The sequence below is a fragment of the Fusarium oxysporum genome, chromosome V, assembly GCF_013085055.1.
Source record: "Fusarium oxysporum Fo47 chromosome V, complete sequence".
In the NCBI taxonomy this organism is placed as follows: domain Eukaryota; kingdom Fungi; phylum Ascomycota; class Sordariomycetes; order Hypocreales; family Nectriaceae; genus Fusarium; species Fusarium oxysporum.
In genome coordinates, this window is record NC_072844.1 from 532,677 (window position 1) to 548,272 (window position 15,596).

The following is a 15,596-nucleotide window of genomic DNA, read 5'->3' on the forward strand; positions in this document are numbered from 1 at the left end:
GAGGATGCTGCCTTCTGGCGATTGATGCATCTCAGGGTTGTCAACCACCATTTGTGCATGGCTGATAGCCGGGAGTTACCCATAGCAATGTGTCTACTTGGAAACAATCGTACATACACTGCTTGAAAGTTAAGTCACCAAAAACAGTTCCGCCAGATCTTGGGATTCTTCGCTGCAGGAAGATGCATTACGTCCCTTGATTGATGACATGATGGATCAAACGATGCAGAAACTCCATGTCCTCGTTGCATAGCCACTAGATACAAGATTGTCGCTAGGGAGCCTGATTTCCTGCTTAAATCGATCAATCCAAACAGGAATAGTCGTGGATCCGCAATTGAGCAAACAGTGAGGTCGCAAATGTAATGTAGGTATCCGCCATGGCAGTGCCAGTCAATGCTTGCAGCAAACACCCTGTGAATGTTCATCAAACCCCAGGCTCCAACCAAAGCTAAGGCTTTCATCTCTTCTTCGCTTCCACTTTCCTCCTCTTTTCTCTTCCTTTTCCTCGCCAGTCACCAAAGATGACATCAGACATCATGGCGTCGGCCTCACTGCCCTGCGCAAACTGCAGCCCAGACGGCACCAGTTGTCGGAACACTGGCAGATCCAGCTGCGCCAACTGCCGTCTTGTCGTTGTAATTATCCTGCCTCCGATGCTGTTCCGACTCCTATGCATTATGCTCACGTCTTGTAGTACTGCAGCTCCGAATGCCAGAAAGCCCACTGGCCCATCCATAAACTCGACTGCAAATCACCATATAACAAGAAGACATGGGAGCCTGAGTGGTTTGTGGAGGGTCGAACACCTACTTTCATGAGTGATGAGGCCCCTACCCCTTTTGGTGGTATGAAGTACTTGTTTGGAAACGTTCCAACGCTAGATGTTCTTCGCCTCGGTGCGAATGAAGGAGAAGCGTATGGAAGCCAGCTGCGCTTGTTGTTCGCCGGTGTGCAATTCCCTTACCCTGATGGCTCAGCGAGCTCAAACTAACGACATGTTTCCACTCAAGCTTCTGGCGACTTGCGGAACGTCGTCCAAACTATTGCACAACTTCCTCCGAGCTACGAGCAGCCCATCGACATTATCGTGAACGATCGTGAATTCGACGTCGTTGCCCGCAACGCTATCATTCTTCTTCTCGCACTCACCGCAGACGATCGAGACGAAGCTGTCGATTGCATCCTCCACATTTGGTATTCGGCTTCCATCTGCAAGTCCCACGTCGACATATTCAAGCAGCGCATTCGACCTCTTATCCAGAACGTTTGCCACAAGGTCAAGGATAAACCTGCCAGAAGGATCTTAGGAAAGACTTGGACTTTCGAGAAACGATCTGTCAGACTCGTCCTGGAGAAAGAGGCGTGGGATAAACTGCTGTCATTTATGGATGTTCCTGATGGCTTGACTATCGACAACGCAAATGAGGTTCGCAAGGCTGTTACACTTGCTCGGTCCCGCGTCGATCGCCGCGACCGCGACTATCTCTTTCTATCTCCTTCTCATCGGGTTGCGAGACAGCGATTTCGTCAGGATGGCCTTCTCCTCCCCTTTGGGGCCCAGCGGAGCGAACACTGCGAACCGAATCCGTGAGTGGTATTTTCCAGAGTGACGAAATAAAGCTGAATCTTGTAGGACTTTCTTTCAATCCGTAGACAGCTGGCCAATGTCTGACAGTGCTGATCCGCTGATGGGATGGTCGCTACACGAGGTTGACAAGACTCCCATTGGACTCGCCACATCCGACATCTATGGCAAACTATTCTACTACGTTCGATCCACATTGGAGAAGTTTATGGTCCGAATGTCCAAATCGGCTATTGCTTTCCAGCTTCTTCAGGTCCATGCCGAAACCCTTCCCAATCATCTTGACGGCTCTTTTGATCGCATCGATGTACGTTCCATAGGTGTCACTACTTGCATTCCAATTGATGCACTTATGGAAACCAGCTGACTTCCTTTCAGGTCTCCAACATCTCCGATTGGCGCTATCTTGGTGTTCATCGCACCGTTGCCCTCATGGCCCCACTCCTTCGAGCGCCTTCAATCAATCCACATGCGACTCTCATCACGCTCTTCATGAACATGGTCGAAGAATATTCGACCAATGAGGACAAAGTGAAGAGTGTGAAAACTTCGTCAGAGCGCGTCTTCAAGTACCTTCCGCCTCAGCGGCCAATCAGAGGTGGTAACGATCCCTTCATCACCATGGTCGCGTACGCTCACGGCCATGTGCAGAAATATGATCATATTCTCAAAAGGTGAACAAGCATTGTTCGGTTGATTTCAAATATTATGCTAACTATGTTCCAAGGTTTGTGGAAAAGGCTCGGTTGACGTTTATGCCCTTTATGGCTGAGGCGGCGATGAAGGACAAGCACACCATCATCGACAAGTGGCCATACAGATTGAAGCTTGCGCCTGGACAGGAGGGATCGTCGGAGGAATTCTACCGCCTCATGACTAGTGGCCTTTCGAGCAGGGAGTTGTACTTGGAGTGGAAGAGAATTCAGACATAGAAAGCTGGTCTGGAAAGTGGGGCTGACAGGAAAATGATCATGGGCTCAGGCTCTGGTATCGTCTTTGCCCATATTTGAGATGACCCTTATTGGGGCCCAAACGTTGAAGTATAAAATGTTATTGCCGGCAGGCCTTTTCGCCACATATTGATGACCTTGTGATACCATGTTTGATCAGCACAAACGCTTTTATATTCAAGTAATAGAACTATATACAGAGAATGACAAAGGTCTCCAACAACACCTCGACCCAGTCTCACCGGGAACCCCAGTCGCTTGAAGCAAGCCTGGAACATTTCGTCAACAACCCTACAGGGCAAGGTCCGCCTTTAGCGAGCGAACTTAGCTCTGGTACAGACAGTTGATACGAATACCAGTGGCGAAGTAGGGCCCAACAATGGGGATAAAGTCAGCAACATAGGCAGAAATAGTCTGGGCCTTGGAGCAGCCACCGGAGCCAACAGCCTGCGAAGAGATTCTCGCCTGGTACGCATCAGCGCGTAGAGATCCATCGCGGTTGTAGACGTTCATGCGGATGATGCTGGGCATCCAGGTTCCCCACTTGAGGCCAGTGCACTCCATACCCGCCAGCGGACAGTCATCGTTATACGGGCAAGCCTTGCCCGATCGTCCTCCACAAGCTGAGTTGGCCTTACCCGGCTTACTCTCCTGCCAGGTGAAGCCGTAGCAGCCGTTGTACACAGTGTACCCGTTCTTCTTTCCGATACCATCGGCCGTCTGCCACATGGAGTGGATCAGGGCGTCGCGCATCGACCAGCCGCTCAGACGGCCCACGGCTCCCCACTGACCGTCGAGGATGAATCTGGTCGTTACGCCACCATTGTTGCCGTAGGGGCTGTTGCAGAATTTACTCCAGGCATTGCGGGTGATGTCTGAGAGACCGCCCTTATCGTCACTGGAGTCGTACATGCGCGTCCAGAGCATGTAGAAGGTGTCGACGTCACCGACGTTGACGAGGTTGTCGGTGTACATGCCGTGGACTTGGTAGATCCAGCTGGCTCGGGCTTCGAGGGCCTCAGTCTCATTGAAAGTGGAAGCAGCAGCGGCTTCTTGGCGGGCAGCTTCTTCCTTGACGGCTTGGAGCCAGTGCTCGGGATCAGCTTTCTGAATCTTGTCGAAGCCCTGAGGCTGTTCGAGCTGTTCAGATGGCTTAACCTCGGTGGGAAGAGAGAAGACGAGGGGAACGCTTGCGAGAAGCGCAAGAGAAGTTGAAGTGAACTTCATGGTGGAAGAGTTGAAAGACTTGAGATGGCTGAACAAGTGAGGCTGTGATGCGGATGATGAGATATCTGTGGGATTCAATGATCTATATATACTGTTCTACACCAAATCAATCTCTCTCGTGACTGTATCGCCATTTTGCCGCGTATTCGATAGCAAATATCTTCTCCATGATAGGCATCCTTCATCCCATCCATAGGCTAAGCTTTTCCTGATCATGTACCTGACCTAACTAAGAAGCTGAATGGAGATGATCGTCAAAGTTTGTGCTAAAGAGATAACATGACTTTACGAACCACCCTGATAGGAACGTTCACACGAATATCCTCAATTGGAACAAGTCTTCTAGAACTATTCTCTTGGCATCCACTATAAGCGCCATGTTACCAAAGCTCGTGGCCCCAAGTTTCATGTTTTTCCACGACTCAGGTTTCACGTCCACTGGTCACCGCATATCTTTTCGCATATAAGGTTCATGCCATTTGTGGAGCGAATGGATAGAGACTCAGTTCACCAATTATAATGGCTGGATATCTTTTTAAACTTCAGGTCACCTTCCTAATTCTACTGGTGAGGGATCCATCATTCGATAAAACATTCTAGGAATTGGCAGGGTTCAGCCTGTGCCCTACGGCGGCTTGGCCGACATCGCGCATGGGGCACTTCGGCAGTTGCGTTTGGATGAACTAAGCCCTTTGGGGGGAGCTGAAATTAAAGGATGGCTATACGAGATTGGATCTCATGATAAGCTAGAGGGATGACAATTTGGGCTAAAAGGGCTAGTTTGAGTAATGGTGGGGTTAGAATACTTGATAAGTGTTGATGTGATGAATTTCTAGTTGTCTAACATCTGCCCTCTCACTAGCAATCCATTTCTCTCATCTTTCGTTATACTATCATGCGTTCATCAGCTCTACTGTCACTCGTTGCTCTTGCTGCTCAAACACAAGCCGTCAAACTCCGTAAAACAGAGTTCAACGTGTTGGTATCTTCGAGACCAGCACTGATTCTGTTTACAGCAGACGGCTGTAAGGAATGCGATAGGGTACAAGGAGTCCTGGATAGGGTGTCTCCAGTACTCACGAAGACCGCCATTGCCTCAGTCAACTGCAACGAGGAGCCGACAGTGTGCGATGACTCCAAGGTTTTCACTGTACCCACGTTGAAGTTTACAACCGGCAACAATGAGTTGGTCACTTACAATGAAGCTTTAGACGCGTCATCGTGGGTTTCGTCGGTTCTGTGAAATTGCTTGTGGATCACTGATCATGATTGCAGGGTTGTGAAATACATCGAGCGGCAATCGGGTTCTCCCGTTGTAGATCTTACCGAAATGAACCATCTCGATTTCGCGCGGTCAGCTCGTGTGGCGGTCGTTGCCTTTCTTGGCGCAGACAATCAGCATGAGCGCAAAGTTTTTGACGCTGTTGCCGAAAGGTGGCGAGCGCATTACAGTTTTGGCAATGTTCATGGCCTTGAGAAAGACAACAAGGGCCCTTCCATTGCTGTTTATACGCAAGAGGAAGAGGATCCAGTTTACTATCGTGGGCCTTTCACTGTCGCGGATGTCGAATCCTTCTTGCAGAATGCAACACAGCCGCTGATTCGCGAATATGATCCCATCGTTCATGAAGAAGCAATCAAGGTAACTAGTTTTCCCTCAACGCTTTATATCGACTAACCGTTCAAGGATGAGAAGCCACTGGCCCAAATATTCTTCAACAAACGCGATGATCGGGCTGAAATTGTCAAATCTCTAGCTCCTCTTGCGAAGAAATACAAAGATCAGCTTTCCTTCATGACAGTTCTGGCGCCAGATTACCCCAAGAGATGTGAGCAGATGCATCTTAGCAAGGACATCAAGCGTGGGTTCGCCATCGCAAATCAACAAGGGAGAGCATATCCTATGTCTGAAAAGGTGTTCAACGCCAACAGGGTCGCTAAACACGTGGCTGCTTACCTGGCCGGTTCATTGACGCCGAGTATCAAATCTGAGCCATTGCCTGAAGTGTCTACTACTCAGCCTTTCCTGACAAAGTTGGTGGGTAGTAATTTTGACGACTTGGTTTACGACAAGTCTAAAGATGTCTTGGTTGAGTTCAACGTACCATGGTGTCAATACTGTACCGAGTAAGCCGACACTGTCTCTACGCCTCGCTAATGCTAACAACTTAAATAGTTTGCAAGTTGTGATGAACGAGCTTGGTTCCAAATACGCAAAGCTTGGACTTTCTGACAAAGCTGCTCTGGCTACGATTAACGTCGATGCGAATGATGTACCAATTGAGATTGACTCATATCCTTCCATCAGATTGTATCGCGCTGGCACAAATGAGGTTGTGTCTTTCAAAGGCAACTTCACCCAGATGTTGACGGTTGAACAACTCGATACTTTCATTGCTCAAAGCGGAAGTCATAGGGTCAGTATCATGGATCAGGTCGAAGGAGGAGCTCGTGATGAGCTATAGTATTTAGATAAGACTTGATATGAAAGGTCTCAAAAAACAAAATTTCAGCCTCATCACTCGGCTATATAAGTCGCGACACATGATGTTGATTTGGTTGCCTTGCAGCGGCTGAGCGTTGTTTACCTGATACAGCAAAAGTTGGACAACGGCGGTCAGCTGAGTGGCTGTGCTAGGCCATTGCGTGGGTCTTTCAGTGAGGAGGGGTATTTCAAGATCTCATCCGCAAGTCAGCATACGTAAAACAAAAGAGTTTATGTGAAACCAACACATATCATCTTTCCATTCCTACTAGAGTCTCTTGCCGGCTGTTGATTCTCCAATGTGGCCGTCGAAGCCCAAGGCAGAGGCCAAGTCCTCCAAGCGCCACTCGAAAGATAGTTGTTCCAGTTTCAAAGTCCCTGCGGCATTGAGAACTAATTCACTTCTAAACCTGGTAAATGTTCCAGCTCCAGATACCGTTCCTTACCTCGTTGCATGTAGCTAGGTGGCCATATGTGAAGCATGGCAAACTTATTCTTGCTATCCACCTCTGGAACTTATCGGCTGATAACGAAATCGATAGATAAATCCCTCTCTTCGCGCAAGTTCTATAGAATCATATCTGGGAGGGCTTTTCAGCAACAGATTCAACTTTGATCGAGACAGTAACTCAAGAATCCATTTGCCTCTGTTCGCCGACCTGGAGCAAGATTCCAACGTTGGGGAGATTGCGCTCTCGATCACCAATCCGAAATCGCCGATATGTCGTTTCACTCCACTTGAGACTAAAAGCCGTCGAGCCAAAGAGACCTCTGGAATCTATTATCCCTTGCCTGAGGACAGTACTTTCCGACTACTAGAGATCCTCGCCGGAGATGGTGATGTTGTTCAATGCAAGCTCCACGTATGTAGCTTACAAGAGAACGAGACAGCATATGAAGCTCTGTCATACACTTGGGGAAATCCAGACGCTTCCGGTGACCGAAAGATTGATATCATGTGTAACGGCACGAGTCACACTATGGTTATCTCTGGTAGTCTGCACATCGCGTTACGAGAGCTCCGTCGAAACAATACCAGCAGAGTGATATGGGCCGATGCCATCTGTATCAACCAGGAGGACGCCAAAGAGAGAGGCCAGCAGGTAGCGCTGATGGGACAGATATTCAGTGGCGCCTGGCAGGTGGTTGTATGGCTTGGTGAGGAGAGTGACCGCTGTATGTGTGGAAAGACGATCCTTGAGACATCTCTTTCTTCGGTCTCAAAAGCCTTTTCAGGAATATGCTCAGTCGTCAACGATTGGCTCGCTCAGGCCGGTCAAGAGACCCTCGAAGCAAGTTACTCGGAGATTTCAAAAGATGGCCAATCTACCATGCATCTCGCCAACACCGACGATGGTGAAGACAGCCGCTCTGCCATGATGCAGCTTTTCAGACGGCGTTGGTTCTCTCGTATTTGGGTCTTGCAAGAAGCTGTCCTAGCCAGGCATGCACTTGTTCAAGTCGGCTTGTACCAGATCTCGTGGGAGTGGGTTGGGCTCGCAGCAGCTATAGTGGTTCATAAGCCGGAGTTGTCACCCAGTGGCTATGGGCGAGACATGATCCCTACCGGAGCGATGAACAGTTACCTCATGTATCGACTATCGATTTCACAGAAATGTTTCACGCGACTAGAATTCTCGTTCGCACAATTACTCCAAGTTTCTCGACATTTCCAGAGCAAAGAGCCTAAGGACAAGATCTATGGGCTTTTGGGTATCGAAACAACAGACTCTGTTGGCAAACAGATCGTCCCAGACTACCGGGAGGTAACTACTTCAGAGAAGGTCTTCGAGGATATTGCAAGACTCATGCTTGAGTCGGCGTCCCCATTGACGCTTCTTTCGGGAGCTGGGACATTTGGAGACTTTGATAGCTCAGGGCCATCGTGGGTGCCAAGCTGGCATAAGCGCCGGCCATGGACAATATTACCGACCAAGCAAAGTCCAGCCTTCCAATGCGCATCTGCTGCTCGAATGGAACTGAATCCCGACGATAAGGCAGGGGAGCTGGTCCTCAAAGGCGTGATCATCGATCACATCTCCTCTACGCAAGAACATCGTGATTATTGGGGCATCTTTGATCAAAACGACAAAAGTCGCGAGAATCTTCTGAGTCAACCAAGATGGAGCAAAGAAGCGTGGGGAAAATGTGCCCTGACTTTAACATGTGGCGGCGAGGGGAGGGCATATCCCGTTGATGACGAGGCTGTGCATCTTGCTGATCTGGCTGCTCTGTTACTTTCAAGAAGTGCCCACTGGATCGTCAGAGATCTTATCGCACTGCGAGATGTTATCGAGCCAGAAGGCGATGATATGACACAATCCGAGTATCTCAATACGATCGTTGAAGGCGGGAACTCTCGTCGATATATCAGCGCCGTGGAACCTGTTCGCGATCCTTATAGGTTGTTTAAGACGGCGTCGAAAGACTTTGGGGTTGGGCCCGTTGATATGAAGATTGGCGATAAGCTTTGTGTATTGTTTGGTGCGGAAGTTCCGTTTGTGTTGAGGCCGAACGGGGATGGATACGAGGTGATTGGGGAGTGCTATGTCTATGATTTGATGCATGGCGAGGTTCTCGAGAAACTAGCTGCTAATCCTGGTGGGCAGTTAGAGCCCGAATGGATCAAACTCATCTAGAGTAATCTCAGCGTGGAGTATATTGAGGAATACAACGTGGGCGTGATGATCTAGAAATGAATCCGATTGAGTCGCAGTTCTCCGTAATTATCTATACCAAGTGCCCAATAACGCCTATTCCAGCTCAAAGTTAACATAAACCCGACTCTCCCATCCCGAAAGCATCGGCCGTCCCCCTTTCAATCCTCCTGCAGTTTCCCTCGTATAAGCCAGCAAGCGAACGTCCTCATTAGAGCAGCCCAACACAGTAGGAACATCCGGACCAAGTCTGTCCTCGCGACTCATGTTCAAAACGACAACAGCCTTCCTCTTCTCAGACCGTCGTCCCTTGACGGGTACAATGCTCTCTTTGACATATGAAAATAATGTCTCGTCCTCTGGATCAAGGAGCTTGAAGGAACCGAAGACGAAGATATCTTGATACTGCTTTCGAAGGCGAAGCATGGCCTTGTAGAAACTGAGAATGGAGTTGGGATCTTTGACTTGCTTGGCGACGTTGATATCGCGATAGTCATCGTGGACTCTCATCCACGGCTTCGCCGACGCGCCAGCAAATCCGGCATTGGGTGAAGCATCCCATTGGAAAGGAATACGCGAATGATCGCGCGCCATGATCTGCAGACCATGCATCGTGTCTCTAACGCGCTTCTCATCGCCTGACGCGACAGCTTCGGCGTAAAAGTTGCTGCTCTCGATATCCTTGTACTCTTCAATTCCCCATGACCTCGGCATGTTGGTCATGCCAATTTCCTGTCCTTGATATAGGAAAAGAGTGCCGGTGAGCGTTGTTTGCCAGATAGCCAAAGTCTTCGCTGACTTGAGCCACCACTCTGGCGTTGACGCGTCACCAAAACGATCAACAGCTCGACCATTGTCGTGATTCTCGCAAAACGCGGTCGCCCACGCATCTGTACCCTCAATGAAGCTCTGCCATTTGTACACGAATGCCTTCAGCTTAGATAATGGGAATGGCTGGTATATGTACTTGTCACCAAAGCCGTTTCCATTGCCAAGTCTGATCATGGAGAACTCAAACACCATGTCCAGTTCTTTCGCAGCGGCTGATACATAGGGAATGACTTGTGAAGGATTAGGCGTGTTGGATAGCTCGCCGACTGATACGGCGTTGTAAGGACCAAGTACTTTCTCGTACATCTCGTGAATGAACTCATGAATGCGCGGTCCGTTGCACCACATTTCGGGTGCAGGCTGATGAGGCGATGAAGGGTCTGTGATAGGCGCGTCGACAAAATCTCTCCTCTTGGAGTATTTGTTGACGGTATCAATGCGAAACCCATCAACACCGCGATCAAGCCAAAAGCGCATCGTGTTCTCGTAAATCGCCTCCCGACACTCATCATTATCCCAATTCAAATCAGGTTGATCAGGCGCATAAAGATGCAGATAATATTCCTGGGTAAGTTCATCCCAAGTCCACGTCGAGCACGCGAAATATCCTCTCCAATTCGTAGGAGGATGTCTCACACCATTTTCATCATATCTCGCAGGTTTCCAGATATACCAATCCCTCTTTGGATTATCCTTTGAAGATCTTGATTCTTTGAACCACTCGTGCTCTATCGACGTGTGATTGACTACAAGATCGAGAATGATCTTGAGACCTCGCGCATGACATTCTTTGACGAGAATATCGACATCTTCAACGCTGCCGTAGGGTTCGTAGATTTTCTGATAATCTGAGACGTCATAGCCCATGTCCTTTTGGGGACTCTCGAAAATGGGCGACACCCATACGACGTCGATGCCAAGATCGCTTAGATAATCGAGCTTGGAGATGAGACCGGGTAAATCGCCCCAGCCGTCATTGTTGGAGTCTTTGAAACTGGCTGGGTAGACTTGGTAGAAGGAGGCGGCTTTCCACCAGGGCTGTTTGCCTATGTATTGATGCTCATCGTCCCAGATGATGGAGCCCATGATGGTTGTGATAAATTGCGAGGTAGAGGAGGACAAGAGAGGATGGTGAGATGGGAGCGAATGGTCATGGGAATATTGTTGAGAGGGGAAGACGAGGTGTTTATTATTTACCCATCTTATCGGCCGACATCACTCCGTTGAATGTGGAGATCAGATCCTTTCTCTGATCAACGCCGCGTAAAACGGACCCTCCGCTCAATGAATGGAGCGTAACATCCATCGCCAACTCGTAAAAGATCAGCCGAGGCTTGCTCTCACCCCATCAGTCTACCCTACGACGTCAGAGCGTTCGCCTTAAAAAACCCTGGTTCGGGTGTGACCAGCGGAGGCTCCGACCTTAGCGCTCCCACCATCGGAGTTGTTCCGCACTATTGATCTCTAATCCCAAAGTAGCCAATTATTGCAGTGAAACATATTCCGAAGGGTGGAAACTCCGCTAGCATGCGGAGTCTCCTGTTCAAAAGACTCGTGCCCCAATCCCATTTCTTGAAAATCACCCCACACACTCAATCCCCAGATTTCCCCATGCTTTTCATACCAGATGATGTACAGTTCCTGGTTTCTGGGGGATTAACTTAAGCTTGGGCGAAAAAAATCATCATCCGAGCTGTCGGGTTCAGGCGTAGCGAGCATCGGCTCCCCGAAAGTACATAAAGGACCGACTATCCTTTCACTCTTCCCCCAGCATCTCGCCATCCCATCTCTTCCCATTATCCCAACTCCAATCTTCACCATGGCTTCTTATCCTGAGAAGAGTATCGACGCTCAGCATGACGAGACTATTAGCCCCGAAGCTCTTGCTTCCGAGGCCAAGGTCGCTGCGGAGGCTGAGCATCATATGACGCTCTGGGAAGCTATCAAGACTTATCCCAAGGCCATTGGTTGGTCTGTCCTTTTGTCGACGACTCTCATCATGGAAGGCTATGACCTTGCTTTACTTGGCAATTTGTATGCTTCTCCTGTGTTCAATGAGAAGTTTGGCTCGTGGAATGCCGAGAAGGAGAAATATGCTGTTTCTCCTGCGTGGCAATCTGGTTTGTCCAACGGTGCTCGCGCCGGCGAGATCATTGGTCTCATCATCGCCGGTTGGACATCTGACAGATATGGCTACAAGATGACCACCATTGGCTCTCTCGTTCTCATGATCGCCTTTGTCTTTGTTCTCTTCTTCGCTCCCAACGTCAAGATTCTCGTGCTGGGAGAAGTCCTCTGCGGTAAGTGTCATATCATACCACCAAAGCTGTGCCATTCGCTAATGTAACGATACAAGGTATTCCATGGGGCGCATTCCAAAGCGTTACTCCTGCATATGCATCCGAAGTAGCACCGGTTGTTCTGCGACCTTACCTCACGACCTTCATCAACATGTGCTGGGTGATTGGTCAATTCTTTGCAGCTGCTGTGAACAAAGGTTCTGTTGGTCGCGGTGACGAGTGGGCTTATCGCATTCCTTTTGGTGTGCAGTGGGTTTGGCCTGTGCCTATCCTGGCAGGTGTTATTTTTGCTCCGGAGTAAGTTGTGTCACATCATCAGGGTGACGATTGTTGAGCTAATGTTGTGATAGATCACCTTGGTGGTATGTTAGGAAGGGTAACCGAGCTGCAGCCAAGAAGTCGCTTCTAAGACTCACTTCACCCCAACAACCCAACTTTAACGCCGACGAGACGATTGCCATGATTGAGCATACGAATGAGATGGAGAAGAACTTGAAGGAGGGAACTACTTATAGGGACTGCTTCAAGGGTGTTGATCTTCGCCGAACTGAGATTGTTGTTGGTATCTGGCTTGTGCAGACTCTTGGTGGACAGAATCTTATGGGTTACTTCTCATATTTCCTCACACAAGCTGGTATGGATGCAAGCAACTCCTTCTCTCTGTCCATGGGCCAATATGCTCTTGGAATGGTTGGCACCATGGGCTCTTGGTTCTTGATGTCCAGGGTTGGCCGACGCACGATTCACTTCTCAGGTCTATGCTCTCAACTCCTCATCCTCATCATTGTCGGCTCCCTCTCCTTCTCTAAAGACAACTCTTCCGTCTGGGCTATTGGCGGCATGCTCATTCTCTTCACATTTGTCTACGATTTCACCGTTGGACCCGTCACATACTCTCTCATCTCCGAGCTCTCATCGACCCGACTCAAGGCCAAGACCATCGTCATGGCTCGTGCCGCCTACAATGCTAGCAACATCTTTGTCAACGTCATGACAAACTATCAGCTATCCTCGTCGGCGTGGAACTGGGGAGCTCGCACCGCCTATTTCTGGGCTGGAACATGTCTCCTCTCTGCTATCTGGGTTTTCTTCAGACTTCCTGAGCCTAAGGATCGTACTTATGCTGAGTTGGATGTTCTCTTTGAGAAGAAGGTTCCTGCAAGGAAGTTTGCCAAGACGCAGATCGATCCTTATTCGCACTCGGTTACGTCTGACAAGAAGTTGAACGAGAAAGAGTTGCAGTAGGCATTGGAATAATGTATCGGTATTGATGGAATCAAAAGAAACGAGGTGTATGATATGGGTATATAGTTTTGAATAGCTTGATGTACAGATTGTTTATTATGAATTTACTCTCGATATTGGTGGACTACTGTGGGCCACGCTAGGCCCGGGACTCGGCAGTGCCTGTTGTATATGCTTTTCTAGAAGCGGCTCATAAGTGGATGCACCTCCCGGCAGTTTGGTTATGAGGTTCCGGATATATAGTAAGTCATCTTCAGGTGACGTGCCCATCGCAAGGCCTTGGGGACTTGAAGGCGTGACTGGTACACGAGCGAGTACGTCAACTACCGCCGAGACAATGTCGTAAAGCTTCTCTGTTACTCCAATGCCGTGGATCTTTATACTGTCGATGGAAAGATCTCGCGTTGAGAGCGTGAGATCCTTGGCAACGACTAGAGGGTATTGGTAAGTGAGACTATGCTGGTGCGCGTTTTCACTGAGATGACCCAGTCGAAGGCGCAACTTCCATACAATCATCCGTAGCCACAGCTGTGTTATTCTCAGATTCGCTTTCTGTGTTTCATGAAGTTGCAAATCAGGCTTTATAGCCGTATTAACAGCCGTCTCCACGAAATCCAGCGACGAAAGAGGCGGTGAGATAGCAAAGCGCTCCTGATTCAGCAGCGCAACAAACGAAGTATCGATGGGTCTAAAAAGCGCCGAAAGACTCCAGAAGCCAGAAAGCGAAGGATCGTTCATGTCGATTTCTGGGGCCTCGTCGGTTATTTGTAATGTGATGGGGCGGCGATATCGGATGGCGTGAGATCGCTCTGATACGACAAGGACCCAGAATAGTCGGTGTGCTAACGCCTTTGCGGAATGGTCCATGTCCTCGAGGCGCAGGAGACAGAATAGTGTTGTTGCTTCGCGCAGGAAGAGAAATGTTTGACTGTGGTGCGAGAGACGCGCTTGGCAGGCGTAGAGGAAGAATGCGAGGAGGCATTGGTTAAGGGTTGGTTTCATTGTGCGGGGGGTTGATTGATGGACAGTGACGACTTGATCCACGATCATTGAACCGTATGTCGCATTATTCTCAGCGATGATGCCTTGCGACAGTAAATTCTCTGGCTCTTCTGTCTGGAGGAGAACCTGCGCGCACATGGCGACAAGGACAGAGTAAGCCTCAAGTCTCCATTCAGGCGTCGCCGACGATGACGCCGATCTAAGCAGCACGACATAATCGCGAGTCAGAATAGGAATAGTAGGGTAAAGCCGTGCAAAGAAGCGCTCAACACAATGATCGAGTACCTGAGCCGGTACAAGCTCAATGAGTCGATGCAGCGCCTCAACAGGTGCATTGGACGGTACCGAGTAATGGCCGTGGATAGGCTGGAGAATGCTCGGAGCGCCGGACTGTCCAATGCAGCGATCTCCTAGACCTGCATCCACACATCTTCTGCACGGCCGATACTCGTTACAGCCTCGGCGGAGCGTCTTGCAGCGCTGACAGGCTCTAGGTACCTGCGTCCGCTTGGCGGGGGGGACATCATCGTCGGGCATAGATACTTAGCCTCAGATAAGACACGTCTACTGTGTTTATCTGAGTAGTGTACAGTACAGGTATGGATACAGTGGGAGAGATAAAGGATCGATAATCGCGCACGTGCGTGGGTCGAGGGTACCGCAACGGGAGTAAGTTTCCTTGGGATGAGGTAACGAAAAGATAAGAAAAATAAGACGAAAGAAACGAAAAATTCCCGCAAGCGATAGGATGTAACTCAAATGTCAAGGGACAAGAGAGCGACTGAGTCAAGAACCAACAGAGAAAAGAGAGAAAGTGGATTTTGAGTTCGTGGGGATTGGAGAGGCTGGTTTATTCGGGAACTGCTACACCCCGCTTAGAGGCTATGCCTAAATGGGCCGTTACATATCGTCTATCACTTGGCGAAAGCATGTCAACTTGGTTAATATCCCTAAACCAGTTTATTGGTAAGTGATATAAGTTCTATCTATTTCTAGATGTAGAAATAATTTCCATCATCAAGCCAATTGTTCACGGTGGCTGACTTCCCCGCGTCTTCATCGGCATGTCAGCGTTAGAGGCCGAAAGATAATAATGCAGACTAGAATCTTGGCAGAAACCCATAATCCCTGGTTGATCACCTATCGCCGTACGTAATTAGGGTGCACGGCGAGAACCTTCTACCTCACCTTACTCGCTCTTGGCTATCTTACTATCCTTGAACTAGAGAGCCGATCCGACGGGACCTGTTAACTAATGATAAGGTAACACGGTGGGTTGCAGGCATATCCTCGGTCAGGATAAGCTGATCA

General features: G+C 49.2%; 7 protein-coding genes across 7 annotated transcripts; 4 read left to right on the forward strand and 3 right to left on the reverse strand.

The window, feature by feature from the left end:
- Positions 1-539: 539 nt before the first annotated feature.
- On the forward strand, positions 540-2,520 carry FOBCDRAFT_134755 (uncharacterized protein; the record flags this gene model as incomplete). Its single annotated transcript, XM_031183256.3, has 6 exons — positions 540-638; positions 698-950; positions 1,014-1,590; positions 1,637-1,895; positions 1,967-2,262; positions 2,316-2,520. The coding sequence occupies 6 exons, from the start codon at positions 540-542 to the stop codon at positions 2,518-2,520; spliced, it is 1,689 nt and encodes a 562-aa protein (XP_031038898.3).
- A 169-nt stretch (positions 2,521-2,689) lies between these two features.
- On the reverse strand, positions 2,690-3,846 carry FOBCDRAFT_222415 (uncharacterized protein). Its single transcript, XM_031183257.3, has one exon. The coding sequence runs from the start codon at positions 3,763-3,765 to the stop codon at positions 2,863-2,865; it is 903 nt and encodes a 300-aa protein (XP_031038899.2). The 5' UTR covers positions 3,766-3,846; the 3' UTR covers positions 2,690-2,862.
- A 768-nt stretch (positions 3,847-4,614) lies between these two features.
- Positions 4,615-6,230, forward strand: FOBCDRAFT_260432 (thioredoxin-like domain-containing protein; the record flags this gene model as incomplete). Its single annotated transcript, XM_031183258.3, has 4 exons — positions 4,615-4,986; positions 5,041-5,407; positions 5,453-5,892; positions 5,942-6,230. The coding sequence occupies exons 1-4, from the start codon at positions 4,661-4,663 to the stop codon at positions 6,228-6,230; spliced, it is 1,422 nt and encodes a 473-aa protein (XP_031038900.3). The 5' UTR covers positions 4,615-4,660.
- Positions 6,231-7,206: 976 nt separating this feature from the next.
- On the forward strand, positions 7,207-8,889 carry FOBCDRAFT_292742 (heterokaryon incompatibility protein-domain-containing protein; the record flags this gene model as incomplete). Its single annotated transcript, XM_059611808.1, has 1 exon — positions 7,207-8,889. One exon carries the CDS (start codon positions 7,207-7,209, stop codon positions 8,887-8,889), a length of 1,683 nt encoding a protein of 560 aa, XP_059467171.1.
- Positions 8,890-9,003: 114 nt separating this feature from the next.
- FOBCDRAFT_292744 (glycoside hydrolase superfamily) lies at positions 9,004-10,879 on the reverse strand (the record flags this gene model as incomplete). The annotated part of the gene is made up of 1 exon (XM_031183260.3): positions 9,004-10,879. Exon 1 carries the CDS (start codon positions 10,822-10,824, stop codon positions 9,004-9,006), a length of 1,821 nt encoding a protein of 606 aa, XP_031038902.2. The 5' UTR covers positions 10,825-10,879.
- A 420-nt stretch (positions 10,880-11,299) lies between these two features.
- On the forward strand, positions 11,300-13,408 carry FOBCDRAFT_182093 (general substrate transporter). The gene is made up of 3 exons (XM_031183261.3): positions 11,300-12,038; positions 12,095-12,335; positions 12,389-13,408. The coding sequence occupies exons 1-3, from the start codon at positions 11,558-11,560 to the stop codon at positions 13,281-13,283; spliced, it is 1,617 nt and encodes a 538-aa protein (XP_031038903.1). The 5' UTR covers positions 11,300-11,557; the 3' UTR covers positions 13,284-13,408.
- Positions 13,380-15,089, reverse strand: FOBCDRAFT_260435 (uncharacterized protein; the record flags this gene model as incomplete). The annotated part of the gene is made up of 1 exon (XM_031183262.3): positions 13,380-15,089. The coding sequence occupies exon 1, from the start codon at positions 14,820-14,822 to the stop codon at positions 13,380-13,382; it is 1,443 nt and encodes a 480-aa protein (XP_031038904.2). The 5' UTR covers positions 14,823-15,089.
- Positions 15,090-15,596: the final 507 nt, after the last annotated feature.